This window comes from Pseudochaenichthys georgianus, chromosome 3 (genome assembly GCF_902827115.2).
Source record: "Pseudochaenichthys georgianus chromosome 3, fPseGeo1.2, whole genome shotgun sequence".
NCBI classification, from domain to species: Eukaryota; Metazoa; Chordata; class Actinopteri; order Perciformes; family Channichthyidae; genus Pseudochaenichthys; species Pseudochaenichthys georgianus.
The window spans coordinates 38451499-38472306 of record NC_047505.1 but is presented as its reverse complement, the minus strand read 5'-3'; the positions used below and the strand labels follow the sequence as shown (position 1 = coordinate 38472306).

At 39.7% G+C, this 20808-nt stretch overlaps 1 protein-coding gene across 1 annotated transcript; it reads right to left on the bottom strand.

Moving 5' to 3' along the window:
* Positions 1-212: 212 nt before the first annotated feature.
* On the bottom strand, positions 213-13393 carry LOC117467445 (calretinin-like). The gene is made up of 11 exons (XM_034111084.2): positions 13226-13393; positions 6293-6369; positions 5859-5948; positions 5502-5582; positions 4199-4255; positions 3348-3425; positions 2894-2949; positions 2751-2790; positions 1825-1878; positions 837-908; positions 213-667 (listed from the first exon to the last, which is right to left on the bottom strand). Exons 1-11 carry the CDS (start codon positions 13317-13319, stop codon positions 548-550), a joined length of 819 nt encoding a protein of 272 aa, XP_033966975.1. The 5' UTR covers positions 13320-13393; the 3' UTR covers positions 213-547.
* Positions 13394-20808: the final 7415 nt, after the last annotated feature.

The window sequence follows — 20808 nt, the reverse complement described above, 5'->3', positions numbered from 1 at the left end:
TAAAAAAACAAACAAATCTTTCACAGTCGTGGCGCTAATGAAATGATCCCTCGGATAGCTGAAGTGTAACTGAACATTGTTTGGATGAGGGTATGTTTATTTAATGCAAATGAATAATTGGGACAAGAGATGTCATCTTATTTATTCATTCTCTCAGTAGTATATTTGATAGAACAGTACAAGCCTCATTAAATAAGATTATATAATATAAATACACATAAACCGATGCTACAGAAAATTCATTGGGAGAAGAACATATATATATATTTATATTATATTAATGTAAAAAAAATGCATAATAAAAACGAAGTCAAATAAATAAATACAGAAAATATTCCTTTAGTCATTGCTATGGCTATATTACTATGGAAATGCATCTTTTAAAAAGGAAAACTGAAGAGGGGTATGAAGCTAAGGTAGCAGGGCCAGCAGTACACTGTGTTCTCTCAGGAGCACTTTTGTTTTCACTCTAAGTGGTGAAGCGAGGTTATGGGTCACACATGCACCAGGCGGTAGGAAGCAGGAGGCGATGGGGGAGGGGGGGGGCTCACAGTGGGGAGTCCTGGCAGAGGAGGATCTCCAGCTCAGTGCGGTACAGCTTCCCTCCATCAGACAAGGCCATGATGCTCCTCTTGTAGTCCACGAGTCCTTTTGAAGGGTCCACGTCCTGACGGGAACAACGCGAACACAATCAGCGGGCACAGAGTGTACTTTGGATGGCAGAGACATACAGTACAGTGCAAAGGCATCTCGGGCAGCTGCTCCATCTCAACTCTATATTTGGCAAGTAAAAAAGTAACCTGAACTGATCAATCAATGAGATAACTATTCATTACCATTTTGTTCTTGTCACAAAGGTCCTTCAGCAGACCATCCAACTCCTGCTCGTCAATATACCCATTACCATCCTGGAGAAAGAGACCAAACAAGAGGTCTGAATTATACAGAGGAAATAAAAGTATTTTATGTAGAAGGAAGACTAACACCATGTCTCAATTCACGTCCTTCTGTACTATATTTAGCGTAGAAGTGAGGTCATAAAGGTATTGCAAAATTAAGTGCACTATGAGGCCCCGGATGGTGTATTCAAAATGGTCAAAATCTTGAGTGTAGGCCGCCTGGATGTATAAAGAGAGCCAGCTTTCATTCATATGAATGTTGCTCAGTGGTGCATGAAGCCAAAATGGCTTGAGTGCAGATAAAGGAGGACCACAAACTGGTGGCCGAAGAAGCTGCAAAGGTTTCTTCAGTGAAAATTGTACAATACAAAAATAGGTTTTTAACCACTTAAGCTACTGTTTATATGCCCTACGCAAATATGCCCTTACTATGTTTATTGTGTAATTCAGCAGTCTGCAATAATTTGGTTGTGCCAATAATGTGAATGTTACCTAGCTAACATCAGCCATGGCTATTTTGGGTAAGTGTGCACTTTGAGAAAACATCACCCCGTCAAACTGTACTGACTGCGCAAGTAACAGTGTAGACAGTGTATAGTAATTGTGGAACAGCAAATTGATCTACAGCTGTACTAGCAGCTAAATGCTAACATATATAATGTTAACCTTTCATTTTAGTTAAGTATAATAGCATGCCAATATTTGCTAACTGGCACAACATTGAAAGTACTACATAGTCTGATGTCTTTAGTTTTTGCCGGATAAAGTCCTGATGAAATGACCATTTTGTTCCGATGGTGGTGCTACAAAGATTCTCTGGCAAACAACGAAGTAATTACAATGTATGCACCACGTGTTGGCAATCCATCCAATAGTTTTTGAGACATCACTAAAAACCAGTTTTCTGGTTATTGATTGTAAGTACCTTATCATAGAAGGTGAAGAGGGAGTCGAATTCCTTAACTTTGAGCCTGATACCCTGTGTAGAGAGAGAGAGAGAGAGAGAGAGAGAGGGAGAGAGAGAGAGGGGGGAGAGAGGGAGAGAGAGAGAGGGAGAGAGAGAGAGAGAGCATAATACATTTGTTAGAAAACTCCAGGGTATTTCTAGAGAGCGGTAAAAGCCCCACCAGATCCAGAATTGATATTAATCCACGCAGATTGTGATAACTGGGACTAGAGTTAATCCTGATCAGACTAATCCTCCGTCAGAAAGGATTTGTTGATCTGCTCTTGCAAACTCGTATGTAGGTTTGGTAACATACATGACAAAAACTTGTTGTAAAATATATATGTATATTTATAATGTTGAACTTTGTAGTATTATAATTATATTACTGCTATTTGATCCCACACATGTTTTTTTAGTGCAATAGAATTAGCAATTTCTGTTTTAAGATGAAAAATCCAAGATATTGTTGTTTATTAATTCTAATATTGATGATATCGATAACAGAAAGGGGGTCACACATAACAGTAGCCTGTCATGTTTTTAAGGAAGGTTACACTGTAATATGCTAAAGGACTTAACGCAAGTCAATACGCATCTGTGTCCATTCAGTGCTTGGATGACAAATAATCCCCCTGTAGTGAATCCAATAATCTGTTTTACTGAATCTCCATTGTTGTCTGACTTCTCAGTGATTTTGTGTCAATTGAGCGAAATCTTCTTCTTTTACAGAATATTTTTAGGACATTTATTACTTTATTTGATAGTGGAGAGAGAGAAGAGCAGAGGGAAATACATGCAGAAAAGGGTCTAGGAATAAAACCAAGGAATAGCTGTTATATGAGTATTTACAACTTTGTGATGTGCACCCACCCACCTCGCTATCGGGTCGCAGAATTTCTTACCTCAAACTTCATTAGGAAATTCTCCTGGACTGGCAAGAGCCTGCGGAAAAACAACAATGAAGGTTTAATAACAATATCATCCTTTAGAGAGGTTGAACAATGTACATAAAGAGTATAAAGAAAGATACAAAGTGGAGACACACCTCGCCATCTCAGAAAGGCCCAGTTTACCATCACCATTAAGATCAAACATCCTCAGCTGCACAGAAAGAAAATCATAAATAAGAGGAAGAAAACAGGAAGTCTTAAGACACCGACAGAAACACACAAAAACATTTGAATGGCCTATGCCTAATGCCTATTGTGAATAACAATAAATAGTCTGTTTCAGCCTCAATTTCACTGTTGTTTCTTATATTATTTGTATTCATTTTCACAGTTTTATAGTATTTTTGATCCTGCAAATATATTATCTCTATTTGTATGGTATCTATTATTGTTTTCATATTTTGTCTGTGGGGTTGTAATCTTGCTAAGTGAAGCACTGTGTGCTGCGTGTTCCGTGAACAGGCTGATAAAACCATTGTTCTTTATGTCTTGAGTCTTGGAATTTATGTAGAAAGTGGACACAAATAGCTGATGCCTATTAAAACTCACAATTGTCTGTGTGTATTCGTTGAGCTTCTTGTCATCGTAGTTTCTGTTAGCCTTCTTCAGCAGGTCTGACAGGAAGCCCTGCATAGAGAAAAACCCTTGGAGTGAGTGATTCGATTAATTTCACGATTGGTTTACAGCAGTTATGGTGAAAATAAATGGTGTTAAGGTCAGGATGTGAAAGCATGCAGAGTGTTCATTTTTGAAGCTTTGTGTGGTTTTGTTTTCCACATGAAAGTGATAATTCGGGGACGGAGAGCATAATACACAACAGCAGGTTCAGAGTACTTCCATTAGTAGAGACATTAGCACCAATTGTACTACTAGCATGGCACAGAAGCCAATCCTCATCTACACCAAGGTCTGGTTTGTTTGCAGTAATTACTAAAATAGAAATATGCACATGCCAATATGAAGTACTTGCTCTATTTTGTGTTGAAATTACACAACTCCAAACCTCTGTGTCCTAAGCTGTGGCTTTAGCTTGTAATTTACTTAATCGTTCATATAAGCTATTAGCTATATTCAAAAGAAATCAGTGTGGGAGAAGAGGGAAGCCTGAAAGTCCTTCCATATTGAAGTAATGAAAAATGATATCAATCAAACAAACACACACGAAAACATTGCACAAATAATATCTGCACAACACCATCAAGCAAGCATGAACTGTGGCAAAGAAAAGTCAATAGAATAAGTACATCTGTAAACCCATCACAAGTATCTGACCACAAGGATATACATATTTGAGTTGTTCTCAAATCTGGCACTAAAGATAATAACTTCTTGTGATATATAGTGATTTTCACAATTAATTCTACATTAGCTTTCTTTCAGAGTTTGGCAAAGTGTTTTACCTTCAGCTCATTGGACTCGATGTATCCACTTCGGTCGGTGTCATACCTCCGCCAGGCCTACAGAAGAGGAGGGATGTTGTTACTGTAGCTTTCAGAAAACATGTTTTTACCACAATGACTAAAGAAAAACAAAAAGGTAATTTTCTCCCTATATATATGATTTACAGAGAAAGAGACCGTCAAATAAAAGTGACAGAGGTAGGGGGGTGTCATCTGATATTGTGTAAATATAGAATTTGTCAAAGCCCTTATCAAAGATAGATACCTAAACCCCTCCAGCACTCACTGCCATCCCCCTGCAGAAAGCTGTGCTCCATCCATAATGTATGTCCTGTCTGAGAATAGCTTTTACACACACACACACACACACACACACACACACACACACACACACACACACACACACACACACACACACACACACACACACACACACACACACACACACACACACACACACACACACACACACACACACACACACACACACACACACACACACACACACACACACACACACACACACACACACACACACACACACACACACACTTCTGAAACCCTCCTCAGCTCGCGTACACCAAATGTTCGTATGTGCGTGCTCTTTTTCAATCACAGTGGAGCAGATGCTCGATGCCTCACAGTTTTTCTCTCTTATTATTTCAACATATGGAACCGAAGAGGAGACCAAATGTGCTGTTGTTAACTTGCTGGCAAGGTAGTGAATACCTGTTTAAAATAAATGTGTTTAAAGGTTAGTTTTTAATTCTAGATTGATTCATATCTTTGTTCATGTGTGTGGCAATGAATTAAAGTCAGCTTTGTGCTGTCAGATATCAACAACATCTTAATTGCAGCTTAGTCTCCAGTACCATTTTTTAACAATTTTTTTGTCTGCTTTTTAATTCACATCTTCAAGGCTGCAAGTTTAACAATTTTCACCCTTACTAGACTGTTTTCACAAGAAACACGGATCCTGACTTGGCAGAGAAACTAAGGGAATGGCCAGGCAGCTGAATGTTTGTCCAACAGGGTGAGCTGTGATGGCGCTGCTGACTCGAGGCAATTGTGGAGAGACTTCACAGCTCAGTTAAGTTTAGCAGTTGGTCAGTGAGCAATGGTTTCCGACAGAAACAGAGAGAGAAAGAAAGCTCATATAATAGTGGGTTGTTTGGGTAAAAACAAAATCCGTTGCCTTCATCAAATTAACAGTGTGAGAGTGTTGCAGAGCAGATGTAAAATACAAAGATACGTAACAAGTACTGAGGCATAGTGAGGTAGTTAGGAACACATAGAAACTTACAGCCATGAACTCAGAGCTGGATCCCACAAACTCTCTGAAACAGAGCAGGAAGTTTTCCTCTGTGGGCAGAAGCTGAGCCAACTACAGAGTAAATAAAGAAACAAATGATAATTATTTCAGTATTATACATTTATGATTTAGATTTGTAAAGACAGGAGACATTTTCAAATGTAGACTTTACTAAAAAAAAGAAACCATTTTGGAAATGTTTTATTTCATTCAAAGGATCGACGGTGAAGATACAGAGACATGAAACAGAAGTTGGAGTCAAACCAGCGACGTAGTGGACATACAGTTTGAGTCTCTACCATTCCACCTCTAGGACAACATAAGAAGCTAATTACTGATGTTTCTCACCTCTGACATCTCAATTCTCCCATCCTCGTTCTGGTCAAATTTAGCCATGAACTCCTTCATCTTTTCTTTGAACCCAGCATTTGTAGGATCCTGCAACCACATAAAACCATAGATCACAGGGACTTGCAATCTATATTTATTTAAAAATAAAGACACTACCCAAACTAACCCTGTGCCCAAGAAATAAACGTACATAAGGAATAATTTGCAACAGCAATTTTGTTTTTTATAATATATTTTTTTATTTCCCCCAGGTAAAAATTCCCGTCATCATAATGAAGAATTGTTGTGAATCAAAGTCTATGAATCTTAAATACACACAGTATTCAATGTGTTTTGTAAAATCAAATAAGAAAATAGTCTTATATGTGCATTTGTGCCTGCTACACGAGTCCCTAAATGTAGCTCTGTAGGTTCAGAAACATCACACTCACCACGCCGGCTCCTCGCCTCGCAGTCTCCAGCTCTTTGAAGAAGTTCTCCAGCTCCTTGCCTTCGATGAAGCCGTTTCCTGCAGAGCATCAGAGGAACTAAATTAGTTTGGCATAAATGATGCTTTAAAGCTTTTAAGTCGCCTGAAGTTTTGTTGACTGTTCAAAAGTTTGATTAAAGACTTTGGAAGGGGATGAAAGATTAAAAGTCAATGGGGGTCATTTTGGAACAGTCACCAAACGTCCAGTCCCGTTTCAAGTAGGATCCAAATAAGCAGCAAACTGATTAAACTCTATTTTCTTAGAGTATTTTGGTTTAGTATTTTGGTTGGTTTAGTCAATCTGATTGTCGATATTCATGTCTGGAGTGAAGCACAAGCTTTACAAACCTGGGAAATAAGATTATCACTTGTTATATCATCTCTACACAACTTCAAACTTTTAATAGGAAACTCACTTCAATTAACTGAAAGCATGCCACACAAAAACAAGCTTGGGTCTAGAGAATATTCTCTTGTCACTCCAATATACTTAGCACGAAATTGGCATTTCTTGAGAGGAGATTCAGGGATGTGCTGCTGCAGGGAAGAAAACAACCCACAAGAGTCCATTATAGCTGCAGTCTAAGCAGTCTAATGAGTTTCCTGCCTAATAGGGTGAAGTGTCCGGTCAGATTGATGCTTATTGGGGCATTCTGTCCCACTGTTTGGATTTGTGCGTCTTGATGATTTTAATACAGTCATTTACTCCATTGATTTCCCTGTGAGTCAGAGGCTAACATTCAGCGCTCTCTTTTTAATCAGAAGAATGAGACCCATCTGTCTACAATACCAGAAGGGGTTAGGGGCTTTTAATCTTACAAAAAGAGACGTTTATAAAATTGTTATTTCAACTTTGGAAAAAAACACAGATCTACAGAATAAAATGCAGAGCTTCTCCCTGCCCCCTCTTCATCTCTTAATCTCTGATCCTCTCATCTGCTCTTCTTTCGGATTCTCCCTCACCTCCCTCACCTCCCTCCCCCCGTCCTCTCGTCTGCGTGCCCTGATTCATTTGCAAACGGTATCTGATAGGTGCTCCATGTCACCATCTGTGCTTCAGTTGAGCTGCTGATTTGGATATAAACAAATCACTATAGGGACACATAGCTTGGGGTCTGGAGAGAAAGCAAGCCAACGTGACACACTGAAGGCGACTCTGTATATCAGTTCAACTCAGTTAATCTGATGCTATTGCAGCATCTATGCTTACCTCTTTGGGAGACACCATTGTTATTTTAGAGAACAGTGGTCGCATAAACCATGTCTCTAACTGCATTTAGCTTTTCACAGGACACAACCTGACACAGCTGCATTACTGACAAGACAGATTTTCATGTGATCTTTTGATATTATTATATTCAGCTGCGTTGAAATTTAAACTTGACCATTGGAATTATAGTTAACATCACGTCATTCAAAGTTTGTATTTAAAGAGTCCATAAAGGTTTCCCTTAAACACTGTGTTCATGAGAATTGAAGGCAGAAAACAAAACATATGAACTTTCTTCATTGAAAATGTTATATTGATCAACATGCTAACATGGATTTTAAGCAGCTACAGTACCATCTAAATTCAGCATGTTGGCTGATCAGTATAAACAGAAAATGACAGCCGAGGCTCATGTGATTGTCATTAGTTCTGCAGGTATTTCGGCATAAGACAGAGAATTGGACACATTTTAATTTTAACCTGTTGGTGGCGCTACAATAAAAGTCAGAGGATCACCAAAATAGTTACAATGCATACTGACATGATGATAAACCATTGCAATCCATCCAGTGCCAGAAGATATATTCCACTCAGAACCCCACATTTGAACCTCAAGGTGGCGCTAGGTAAAAGTCAGGAATCAACCAAGTCCGTGGTGTTTACATCTTTTGATAATGACAACAAAGTGTATTGCCAGTCCAGAAGTTGTTGATACATTTCAGTCTGGGTCAAAGTAGTAGAACAACTGACAGACATTGCCATCTGATAGAAGTATTGAATCTTCACTATCAATCAATCAATCAATCAATCAATCAATCAATCAATCAATCAATCAATCAATCAATCAACGTTTATTTATATAGCCCAATATCACAAATGTTACATTTGTCTCAGTGGTCTTCACAGTGTGTACAGAATATCAGTATGACAATACGACTATTTATCTTACTTTTATAAAATACATTTAGAAATGTGTCCACAAACTTCCATAGGAATAATGTTAATCTACCTTGTGATTAGTGACTCAGCGTTACCCAAAGTAGTAATTATTTCACTGAGTGCTGAATACATAATGCTCGCTGGCCCCTTACAGCTGTACGGCTGCAGAGCGTGGTTTATTCAAAACACGTGTGACAAAAAACATCAAGTAGACAAAGCGCATGCAAAAAAATACACGCCTTATCGTGCATGACAAGGTCAACAGAGATATCCTAGATTTTTTAACCTGACTACATTTTAATTGAATACATTAAGGGTAGAATCGTTAAATACAGGACACTATCTCGTAAAGTATGAGAGGGATAAATTATGTGACTTATGTGACATGAGTAAATGAGTAAATGTGTTCAGTTCATTGGGGCTCACTGCCAGGCTTTAGCTCTACAAATCGCAGCTGCCACATGGAGGGCACCACTGCACACTGCTCACTGAGCAGATGCAGCCTTTTACTTCCCAAAAAACATTTCCAAACACTAATCTGCTGCTAAAGGCTCAATAGCACCTCCAAAACAATCCAATTGCTTAACTCATCATGATTAAAATCAACAAAGAGGATCACGCAACAACACCTTTTATCTCGCTAAAAGTATGGATCAAAATCACTTCACAAATCCTTGTTACTGGCTAATGTCCAGTTGTTTATTTGATTGTTAAGCTAAAACAACTCACAGCATGATGCTCTTCAGTCTTCACCAACATGTCCCCCAGATTGTTCTACAGCGAATACAATGAGATTTTGTGTGGACTTGGAGTAAGACCCTCCCTGTTCAGGCTGGTGAGAATTAAAATGGTTTGGTTAAGTGATACATCAATAGAGTTCATTTGATCTTCCACTCACACGATACCATCATGGGAGTGGAAGCATTCAGTTGTGTAACAAGTGACATGTAAAATGAAATGTTTGTACTATTTAACATTTTGAGAGGCTTTCAAATGATGTAAATTGTTTTAAATACCTGTACCTCCAATCACACATTGCATTAAAGTGCAGAACGGCAAATTAAACTTGTTTAAGGGTTATTTAGTCGATAGGCATTTCAGCCCTTTCTCTTGTTATGGGATACAAACTTCCATTCCCATATTTCAATATTACCAGGAAAAGGCAATGATTTGAAACATGTCCTCTTCATACCAGAAGGAACATAGTAAGCTATGTTGTCTTCCCTCTTGTCACCATGAGTCCAATGCAGCGGAGCAGTTAACCCTGAACTTCTCCAGTGGAGCAGCTTGAAGATTATGGCTTAAAGAATTGGCAGTTACAGAAGTCAGTGCATCTCTTGATTAACTAGGGCAGGGGTCTGCAACCTTTTTGACCAAAAGAGACATTTTGCTCCTTTTTCCAAAAAAAATTTTTGTCTAGAGCCGCAAAACATATTTCATAGTTTTTTATTGTTATATCAGACAAAAACTACAGTTTTTTTGCATTTATTAGGCTATTTATTACATGATATAAAACTGTTAACCTCTAATAAGAAACAAAGAACTCTTATAAGGAGAATTAAAAATAATACACAGACCTACTTAAAAAAAAATTAAACACAGCACTTGGGGAGTCCTCTGCACATTTGAAGGAAAAAAATATATAATTAAAATGGGCCCACTTTGAAACAAATAAAACATATAGCTGCACCCTAAAAAGAGTTAAAGGTAGGTAAGAATGGAGAAACCAGCTCGAGTGCGCTAGAATTTGAAAATACACAACCGGAAAAAAATATGCCTCTTCCTTCAGACTTTCTTACAGAGCCCCTCCTCCAACACACACGAACGCGCACATGACCAATGAGGGCACGAGATACGTTTGTGCACAGATTGAAGGCTGACAGGCAGGTAGGCCATCCAGTTATTTGAGCCGGGCCGGCTCAGATGATTGGTCGTGCTTTTTACAGTACTACGGCTTCCACAGATACATTTTTGTATGTATTTATTGTCAAAGCATTTAATATATTCATTGCTATCGGGATGTTAAGAGCATTCCATGGAATATAACAAAAAGTGTTTTCTGAAATAAATTACATACCCCATTGAATTATGACTGACGATCGTCAGCTGTCTTCCTCTCCCTTGTTGTTCCTCTCCCTCGTAAAGGCTGCACCACCGTTGACAACTTCTCTCTACATATCAAACATACCGGTAACCCAGCATCGTTTGCTGTGAAAGCAGATAACTCTGTCCACACAGAATTAAATCCTGTGTTCCTCCAGTACTTTTCTTTGATGTATCCATAGTTCGCTCATCGAGCTGGGGGTCAGGTTATTCGCCTCCAATTAAAGGGCGCTCGCGTGGGACCGTAGCAGGATGTGACGCATATTTTAGTTGACCTAATTAAAACCGTTTTGTTTTTTATTTATGTGTCACAGTATCACCTCAAAATACAAGATACGAAACATTTTCAACCATGCAACAAAATATAAATAGTCCTACAAATACTTTTATTTTATTTCCTTCTTATTTTTGTCTAAACTCAAGGGAGCCAGAGCAGAGGGCTTAAAAGGGCCGCATGCGGTTGCCGACCCCTGAACTAGGGTTAGGGTTAGGGTTAACACCAACTTCTCCTAATTGAACAGCCAATATGTCTTCAAGTCTGATGACAATAATCTTTCGTGATCTACGCAATATATTTCTGAGGTTACGTTTTACCCAGCAGATGAGACTTTATCATGCTACGATAGAGATTGGCTACGGTCCAATCGGTATTACTCACACTAACAAGAAAATCTTTGTATTGTTGCCTAAAAATAAATTAACAAAACTAACAACAAAATAGGTAATCTCTTTCCAAAATGGCCTATATAAGTATTTTCTAATCTGGCGCCCCCTATCGGTAACATGATTAGTTTTTTCAATGCCTTTCAAAACCAAGGCAACTGGCAACACTTGTCTCCACTATTGTCAGGGTTAAGGTGTATATGCAACAAAAAAAACATTCATTTTATGAATCAGGATGCTTTGTGAAATTAATGTGAATAAAAAAAAAGTGTTTTGTGAAAATATTAGGATGGGTTTAAAAGGGTTTAACAATGAGGTCAATGGTCAGATAAGATATAATCCTTCAATATGAAACATGGAAATCACTTAAGTTGGAGTGGCTCTAGTGAAACAGAGACAAAGCTCTTCTGCAGTTTGGCTAATGGGAAATGTGCCAAATTCATTTAATTTAAAACCTTTATTTATCCAGATTGTCCCTTGAGATCATCGATCTCTTTTTCAAGGGAGACCTGCCAATAATAATCATGAGACCTGAGACTTGCTGCTCCAGAAAATGTCGGCAATCATTTGTTTAAGATGTGTACTTAACTACTGAACTTAAGTACAATTTTGTAATGCTTTTCCTTTTACTGAGCATTTCCATTTTTACGATCAGTTTATAAAATATGATGCATAATGCTATCAGGTCTGCAACAGATCATTTTGTCAATATGTATACTCCGGTGATTTCCTTTCAATTAATCAATTCATATTTCGGTCCATTTCATTTAACTAAAAAAGAGGAAAAAAAGGTCTTCTTCTCTAAAACATTATTAATTGTTTGATCAACAACTGATTAATCAACCTTTAATTTCAGCTGTTGTTGACTAGGACAGCATAATGGTTAAACTCTATCTCTACCAACATTAAGTATTAAGCACACACACACACACACACACACACACACACACACACACACACACACACACACACACACACACACACACACACACACACACACACACACACACACACACACACACACACACACACACACACACACACACACACACACACACACACACACACACACACACACACAGTTCATCCCCATTAAACTATCAGATTCAGAAGCTCCTCCCATCAAAAACCCCCTTCATCCTCTCATCTCTCTCATCTCTCCCACCTCTTCACTCTCTCACTCAATCCTCCCTTCTTCTGCATTATTTTATCCCTCCCCCATCTCTCCTTCACCCTCTCACTCTCCTTCTCTTTCAGCTCCCTCCCCCCTCTCCCCCTCCTCCATCCTCCCCTCAATAACTTAACTCTGTCTTATTTCATATATCTAATCAGAGTCTTAAGACAACGATAGAAGCCCATTTCAAATCACAGAAAATAAAACAATTCACATCATAAATCACATACATACAATCATTTAAACTTGTATATACCATTTTCAATAGGCGCACCAAGTATTTTCTATAGTTCATTTCCAAAATAAACTGAAATAAAATGACTCTGTATTAATTTGTAATAGGCAGTGGTGCTATTACTATTATATTTCAAAAGAAGATAAAATAACACAGCATAAGAAACAAACTCATAAAAGCAACACCTTCGAATATTTTTAATTAAAAAGTCAGTTCAAATAAAACTCCGTCTTCATATTTAGCGTCTGATTGATCTCTTCATTTGAATTGAATCCTTTTGTCCATTTAATTGAACAAAAAAAAGGGGGGGGGGGGGGGGGTCGATACAATTTATTCTTCCGGATTGAAACCGAGAGATATTTTAAACATTAGTTGATCAACAACTGATTAATCAACCAATCATTTCATTTCAATCTCCATTTCTACCAACCACAACTAGAGTAATTGTTACGGATCTGAATGCCTATTACAAATAACACTCCCCCACCACAGTTATATATTTAGCGTCTATTAAACACTGATTGATCTCTCAATTACTGCCACATTCATCAGACTTGAGACGCGCACTGACCGTCTGCGTCAAAGTGTTTCCAGATGTCGATGAACTGCGCGGCTGTGATCTCCGCCAGGTGCAGGTGGGGGGGCTTCTGGGCTTGAGTTGCCATCTCTGCTGTTTCTCGGTGCTTGTAGTCGAGAGTGGTAGTTGGAAGTAAACTTTTCCCCGGTAGAGCTCCTCAGTACTGTGGGCAGCTCCTCCTCAGCTGAGGCTTTTAAACCCCCCGTGGCGCGTGCGCTGCTGCCCGCCACAAGGGGGCGTGTGCACTGTGCAGAGAGACCAATTACAGGAGGAGGAAGAGGAGGAAGAGGAGGAAAGGCTCTCCAGGGCTTTGCATTTTAGTTACCATTAACTGCTGTCCATGCTGCTGGTTTGATAGCAGGATCATTATACATCATCCAGTCCTGCTGTCCCCAGAGGAGACAATCACATCAAACAATTTAAATCCTATACAGCGGCGCCCTGCTGGCTCCAGTTGATCTTGTTGGATCTTTATCATACCTGTCTCTTCCAAGCTCTCTGCACTGTCAGTTATCAAATAAAGCCTACATAGATCAAACATCCCATCCCAGGGGCCACTTCACCTCTGGAGAGATCACAACTATATGCATCATGCTCCAGTGAGGGCCACATTTTCTTCTTCCTTCACTCTCTGCTGAGTTTTGATTTCACCTATCAGATGTCACAGATGAGACCCTCCCTCCCTCCTTAGCTTTTACTCTCATCTCCTCCCTCCCTCAACCTTTCACACCCCCTTCATCACTCCTCCTGGACTGCGTACGTTGGAGGGCCACTCAGCATCCTCGGCCAATCGAACTCACTTGGTGTGGCTACTAAATCACCAACACGCCTTTTGTTCATTCTAGAGGGTGAGCCTATCTTTTTCCCATCTTCTCCTCCTACTTTGGGGCATCTCCATTCTCAGGGTTTGTTCCCCACAAGCTGGTGTGAGGGATGGGTGCTGTGGTGGGGGAGGGGATCACATGAGGATGCCGAAGAAGAAGAAGAAGAAGAAGAAGAAGAAGAAGAAGAAGAAGAAGAAGATACTTTATCTCTTCTCTGCAGAGCTGCTGCAGAGAAGCAACTCAACAGAGTGGGAGAAAGCAGATAATAACTGTGTGTGTGTTTGTAGGATAAGTGCACACATTTACAACTATGTGGGAAAAAGAGAGGAAGGAAGGGAGGTGAAGCAGAGTGTGGGAATCTATTTATAGGGATTTTCATCGTAAAGCCAGATAATAAACTGTATGAATTATAATTAGATCATTTAGGTCTGTTTGTAGAGCTCTAAGCGCTCTGCTTAAAGTGTCGGTGGTGAAGTGATGGGATGAGTAATGGATAGGTGTGGGTTGAGAGAATGACAATGATGGAGGGACAAAGATGTTAATGGTCCTCCGATCAACTTTCAATTGGAAAAGTGTCATGTGGACATGCACGCTCATCTACTTACGTATGGCAAATACACTTTACTGTATGCACACATACACAATATGAAATAAATGCAAATCGATGTACATCTGGCTTTGCTTGCATGCATTCCATGAATTGCAGATTATGGATAATTATTCAATCCTGTTAATGCTGTATTAAATATATGTGAAATGTGCTAAAATGGACTTAATGTGGATAATTATCATCGAAAGTGAAAGCAGGATGAGGAAAGATATACAGACAGCAGGTGTTTAAGAGGCTTTTAGTTCAAATTGATTTAATTTTCTGACATGCAACAACAATGTAGCGTCTTTGGAGTTATGTAGGATTATGCAGGATCAAGCGCACAAATCCTGCTTTCGTTGATGCATAGAAAACCCAGATTATTATAAAAATAATACAAATATAACCTATATGTTCAAAGTGCAGACTGTGTTTAACTGATTGAACTCTGATTGAAATACATTCTCATTTGAATAAAGACACACATCTTAGTTACTGCAGGTTGAAACTGAGGGCTAATGGGTTCCGTTATGGATGATTATTACCTCCAGTGTGTGCTGCTGTTTCACCACATCTGTCCTGCTTGAATCAATGAAAGCCATTTGTCCAACACCTCTCTCTCATTTTGTAACTGTAAGCAAAACTTTATTTAAACAAATAGATTTCCCTGTATGATATTTAAGGTTATAGTTAGATATCCATGGTACCCATTTGTAATGACTAAAAAAAGATGTGTCTTTTAAGTGTGTCTAAAAAGTAAGACTGTTTTGTCACAAAGCCTCCGAGGACGAGCTTCCCATTTCCTCTTCCGACAGACACTGACCTTAATCCTAAGTAACCTTTTTGAAAAACTCAACACCAATTGTAACCTTTTGAGAAGTAACAGTAAGGCAAAAACATTGCCAAGGCTTTGGTTTCATTTAGTTTGTTCCTTTGTGAGGTTCATTGGTTTAGACGTTTGAAAAATGTAGAGGCCAAAACATTTCATTAAACATTAGTGTCTTATAAATAATACAGATGCAGCTGTACAACGGCCTCCCTCGCAAGCACTGATGAAACTAACCTTCACAAAGTGAGAAAGCTTATCTCATTACACAATCTTTCAAACTACCATTGTTGTTTTTTAATTAAATACACCTGCCACAGTACGGATAGAGCAAAAATAAAAACATTTAATTTTCTAAAGAGTATTCCTTGTTGCCTCCTAATAATAATTTCTCCTTCTCCAAATATGGACTCTGTTTGCTTTATGGCACCTTCTGATTTTAAGGGGCCATTTATCATTACAATACGTTGATTACATCTGATGACTTCATGTACATCCCAGTAAACTCTTACCAGTTAATTATAACATATCCTGTTAATTTAGGATGATGCAGGGCTGTTGGAGCTGGGACTAATGGGAGCCATCACCATGATGGTATATTCCTATAAACAAACTGTGCTTCAGTATTAATATAACCATATTATTAAGAAACCACAAACACTTTTAGTATTTCCCAAAACATAAATATGTAAAAAATACATACACAAAATGCATAAGATCACCTTTTGAATTAAGACAAAAATGTTTTCTGTCTATTCTGACCTACCATCCTTTGCACACACGCACATTTTGCAGTAGTGTTTCCCAATTGTATGCCTACTGCATTCAGACATACTGATTCCCTAGATCCACCCTTTTGTCCTCTTGTGCTACTGCTGGTTGCAAACAATCAAGATGGTCACGGCCAAGATGAAGGATTAAAGAATTCAAACGGCAAACCAACGGCATCGAGGTGACTACATCCTCTTATGTCTATGATCAGGAACCATAGGTGTTAGTATAGTCCTGCACTTCCTCAAACTACAGATGACTAAAGGTTTAGGTTATTACGGCATATACCACGTCCCTGTACATACTGTACAAGAACAGCAGCATATTCATCTCAGCAAACATCATTCTTCTGAACGGCCAGGAGGCTCTCCATCCCGGCCTCAGTGAATAACAGTGCAGCATGTGGCTGTTTGTCTCCCCATCCGTCATCATTAGATCCACAGCCACTCAGGACAGGCACACTAAACAGATAGTTTGGATGTTTTGAAGTGGGGCTGGATGAGGTACTTATCCACAATCAGTGTCTCAGCTACAGTAGATGGTGGATGGCACGGACCCAGTTTGGAGAATCCTGCTCTGGAGCATTATCAATGTACTGATGTGTGTGTGGGCAGCCGCAAAGCCACCTACAAACATTAATATCAGATCAAGTGTGTGCTTTATTTAAAATATATTTGAGGTGATTCAAGCTGCCCCCGTCCACAGCAGTCCATTGTTTAGCTCTCTTGCTGTAACCATCTGTTCTAAAAACTGGTGCTTTGTCGAACGTCATCTACTGTAAGTTATACACACTTAGTATGAACACTACAACCCCACTTGAAACAAAATAACCTGTTCCTTTAAAGTATTCTGTAATGGACACAGGAGGACATCTCCAAACCGAACCTCATGCTTCTTCACTACAAAATATTCATCCAGTATCAGATATCTTAAATGTTAACTTACCAAAGGCCTTATATCTGATGCGAGGCCACTGAGACAACAAATGCCTAAAACTGCATAATTACGTGCTCAGAGGGACAATAATACCAAATATGCATAGTGTTGGTAGGAATGAATATCACAATGTGAGATTATTTGTGTGGAAGTGTGCATGAAGATTAGATTAGGTTTCCTGGATTGGAATGCCAGGAACATTTTCTCCGGCGTTAATACGGTTGAGCAGGAGTCAGAGTGGGAGTGTAGGATGTGTGTAAATTAGAGTGACAGTGTGCCTCATTGTGGTAATCAGCCATTTGTATCAGCTGCACAACGTGGACTGAGTAACCAGAGGCTGATCAGAGAGTTGCCAAAGGCTGCAAACAGATAACGCAGAGTCCAATTTTCAGTCTATTTGGCAGATACGTTGTGATTATTTCCCTGCAGATAAACACTGCACAATGAGAAAAACTGCATAATCATTTACAGGAAACACATATGCAGAAAATCACAGAGTAAACACTGCCATCACACTGAGGCAGGCGTTAAGCTCGGCAGATAGCTTTTCATGATACAATTGTATTTTTAAGTTGCTGCGCTGTATAGGAGAATGGCTCCCTCTGTATGCATGCAGGACATTATGTTCTCCCGGGGAACAATTAAGATGCTGGACCTCCCGAGAGAAGACTCTCAAAAACAACCACACGACAACTAATAATGTCACCGGAGACAACAAGTGATTTGTCCATGATGCAACCATGAGCGCTGCAATAAGGTTGTGAGATAATAACTATGGGTCCAGAGACAAAAATGCATAGTCAGAAAATTATTTAAAGTCGGCCAGATAACATACAGGTTGAGAGCAAAACATTTGTGGTTTTCAACCAGATCTTTAACAGTAGTTCTAACAGTTCTACAGTCCCTCCCCATCTCTTATTAAATATGAGGTCAAAGCAATTAGCTGGTTAGCTTAGCATAAAGACTTGGGGAAACTGCTAGAATTTTGACAAGCGTTTAAACACAATTCCCAAAAAATTTGAAATAATTCTTACAAAACTTTCAAAGACACAAATTACATCATGTTAAAGTAAAATATATACCGAACTCACTCGCTCTTCACCGCAGCAAACAGTGAGAGTGACTAGGACCCCCCCAATGACGGGCACTCAGCTCCACTAAACAGAAGGAAACTGAAACAATGTTAGACAAAAATAGGAAAACATCCCTGTTGGTTTAATTAATATTTAAACCAATATTTAAGGGGCAAAATACAAAGCAAGACAAAAGCTCAAACAAAACAGGATAAGGCAACAATAACTAGAGGCACAAAACTAAATGCAAAACAAGAATACACAAAACAGCAGCAGGTGATCCAAAAAAAATGTATAATGCATGTTCAAAATGGCTCACCATGCGGCATGTTAAACAATTAATGTGTTCTGGCCCTACTCACGACAAGAGTGAGGTTTTGACAAACTACTGGTGTGCAGGACAATCTGTAAGGAAGCAGCAAGTCATAGGTAGCATAATCTGAGGAAACTAGTTATCCATTTATTAAACAAGCATGTACCACCGACCATGACACACAGAGTCAAAGGTCAACAGGTGCTTTTTATAAGCAGCCTAATTAAGGGAGTGGTTGGGGGAGGAGTCAGGCTGCATTCAAGAGCACTGCACTCGTTTTGAGAGCATTACCCACTACATAGGTAGGTGGGTAGGCAGGTAGGTAGATACGTAAGTAAATAATTAATGAGGTAAGTAAGTCAGGAAGGATGAAAAGTATTTATATAGCGTTTTTTACAGATATAAGTCACATACATACACGACAAGGGCATTTACACCTACAGAAGAAAGATATACATTTTAAAATTGCAAAATTAGAAACATAACACACTGTTGGAAAATACAATTAATACATACAAAATTCAGGCATGATGCACATAACCTTAAGCCTGACCAAACAGGTGTGTCTTTAGTTGCTTATCAGAGTCCACAGAATCAGCGTAAGGATGCAGGCAGAACATACCATAGTTGTGGTGCTCCAGCCTCTAAACCTCAATCATACGGGGTCTTCAGGCCAGTGTGCAGGACAATAAATCGAATGTGTTTGATCTAAGAGGGCGAGCTGATGAGTAAGGGTGAAGAGGTTCGGCCACATGTGGAGGAGTCTGTAGATCTCGGGACAAATAGACGTCTCTGGTCCGGGAATATGTGTGTTATTTAAGATCTCCCGGGGTGTCATAAAGCAAGCATGCAGTAAAGTCTCATGACCACCTGCCCCTCTGACCTGCACCCATCACCCTTCATCATCAGTGTTTTCTGGTTAGAGAAGAATGAACCTGTGCAGCCCAACATGGATCACGCACACAGAGGGAAAGCACAGGAGGTCAGCGCTGTGATCATTCACAGTGTGTTGACAGGCCTCCATAAACAAATGCACTGAAGCGCAACCAGCCCTCCCACATGCACACATAGGAGTGCAGTACCTGAGCATACATGTCCTCAGATGGGTGTGTGTGTGTGTGTGTGTGTGTGTGTGTGTGTGTGTGTGTGTGTGTGTGTGTGTGTGTGTGTGTGTGTGTGTGTGTGTGTGTGTGTGTGTGTGTGTGTGTGTGTGTGTGTGTGTGTGTGTGTGTGTGTGTGTGTGTGTGTGTGTGTGTGTGTGTGTGTGTGTGTGAAAATATTAAATGCCAACAAGTTGTCCCTGAGGCTTGATTTGTGCCCTCTGCCCCACCTCTATCTAGGCAATCCCTTTTATAAAGTCAATTCAATCCAGCGAAGGGAACAGAGGTCTATCGATGTGCCTCCAGGCAAAGAGAGAGACTCCCATGTATAGTACACAACGCTGGCGAAGAGCGTTGACCATTAGCCATTGATTGCTAAAACACACAGTGGGAAGAAAGCATAAACCAGCCTCTGTGATTATTAGTGTTCAACTAATTATTCAAATGAATCTAAAAACCATTACGGGGCCATATGGGACATAATCACACAGTAGGAGAACATGCGTGACCCAACACATAGTCCGCAGATTCACACTCTGTTTTATTGGCAGCTGCACATTTAAAGCTGTGGCTCTATCGGGTTTTCATTTTTGAACATAACGTGACACAGTGAGATCAAAGGGCAAGCTGTTGGCTCTGAATGGAGGCCAGGCGGGTTTTAGCCACACCAGATTACCATTTCGGATTTTACAGATAAATATGTCGACTCACACGCACTGTCAGCAGAATGTTGATCTGTGGTGTCTCAGACCTCAAATGACTCTTTGCTTCTTTGTGAAACCATCCATACCTTCATTTATATGTTTAATATTCACAAGAACGTGTGTCAGTTCTATTTCGTCCCTACTGACCGCCAGAGGCGGTGCTTTGGCACTGGATATGTCCATCGCGCGCATGCGCAGCTCGAGTACCAATAACAACAAAGTCACCTGTGACCCACGTGACACCGGCTACATCAGCCGGTGTCGACAGAGGATCTGTTCCTTTTCATCTTCTCGCTGCGCGAGAGTACCTTGGCTACATTTTTTGTAGCCTACAGCGTTCGTTCGTTCGGAACATTTGTTAAGGATTCTCTGCAAACAGCTGGCTGCATGTAGCTTCGCGACTCATCCAGTCAGGGCCGCGGGATTACCCGTCCTCCAGGA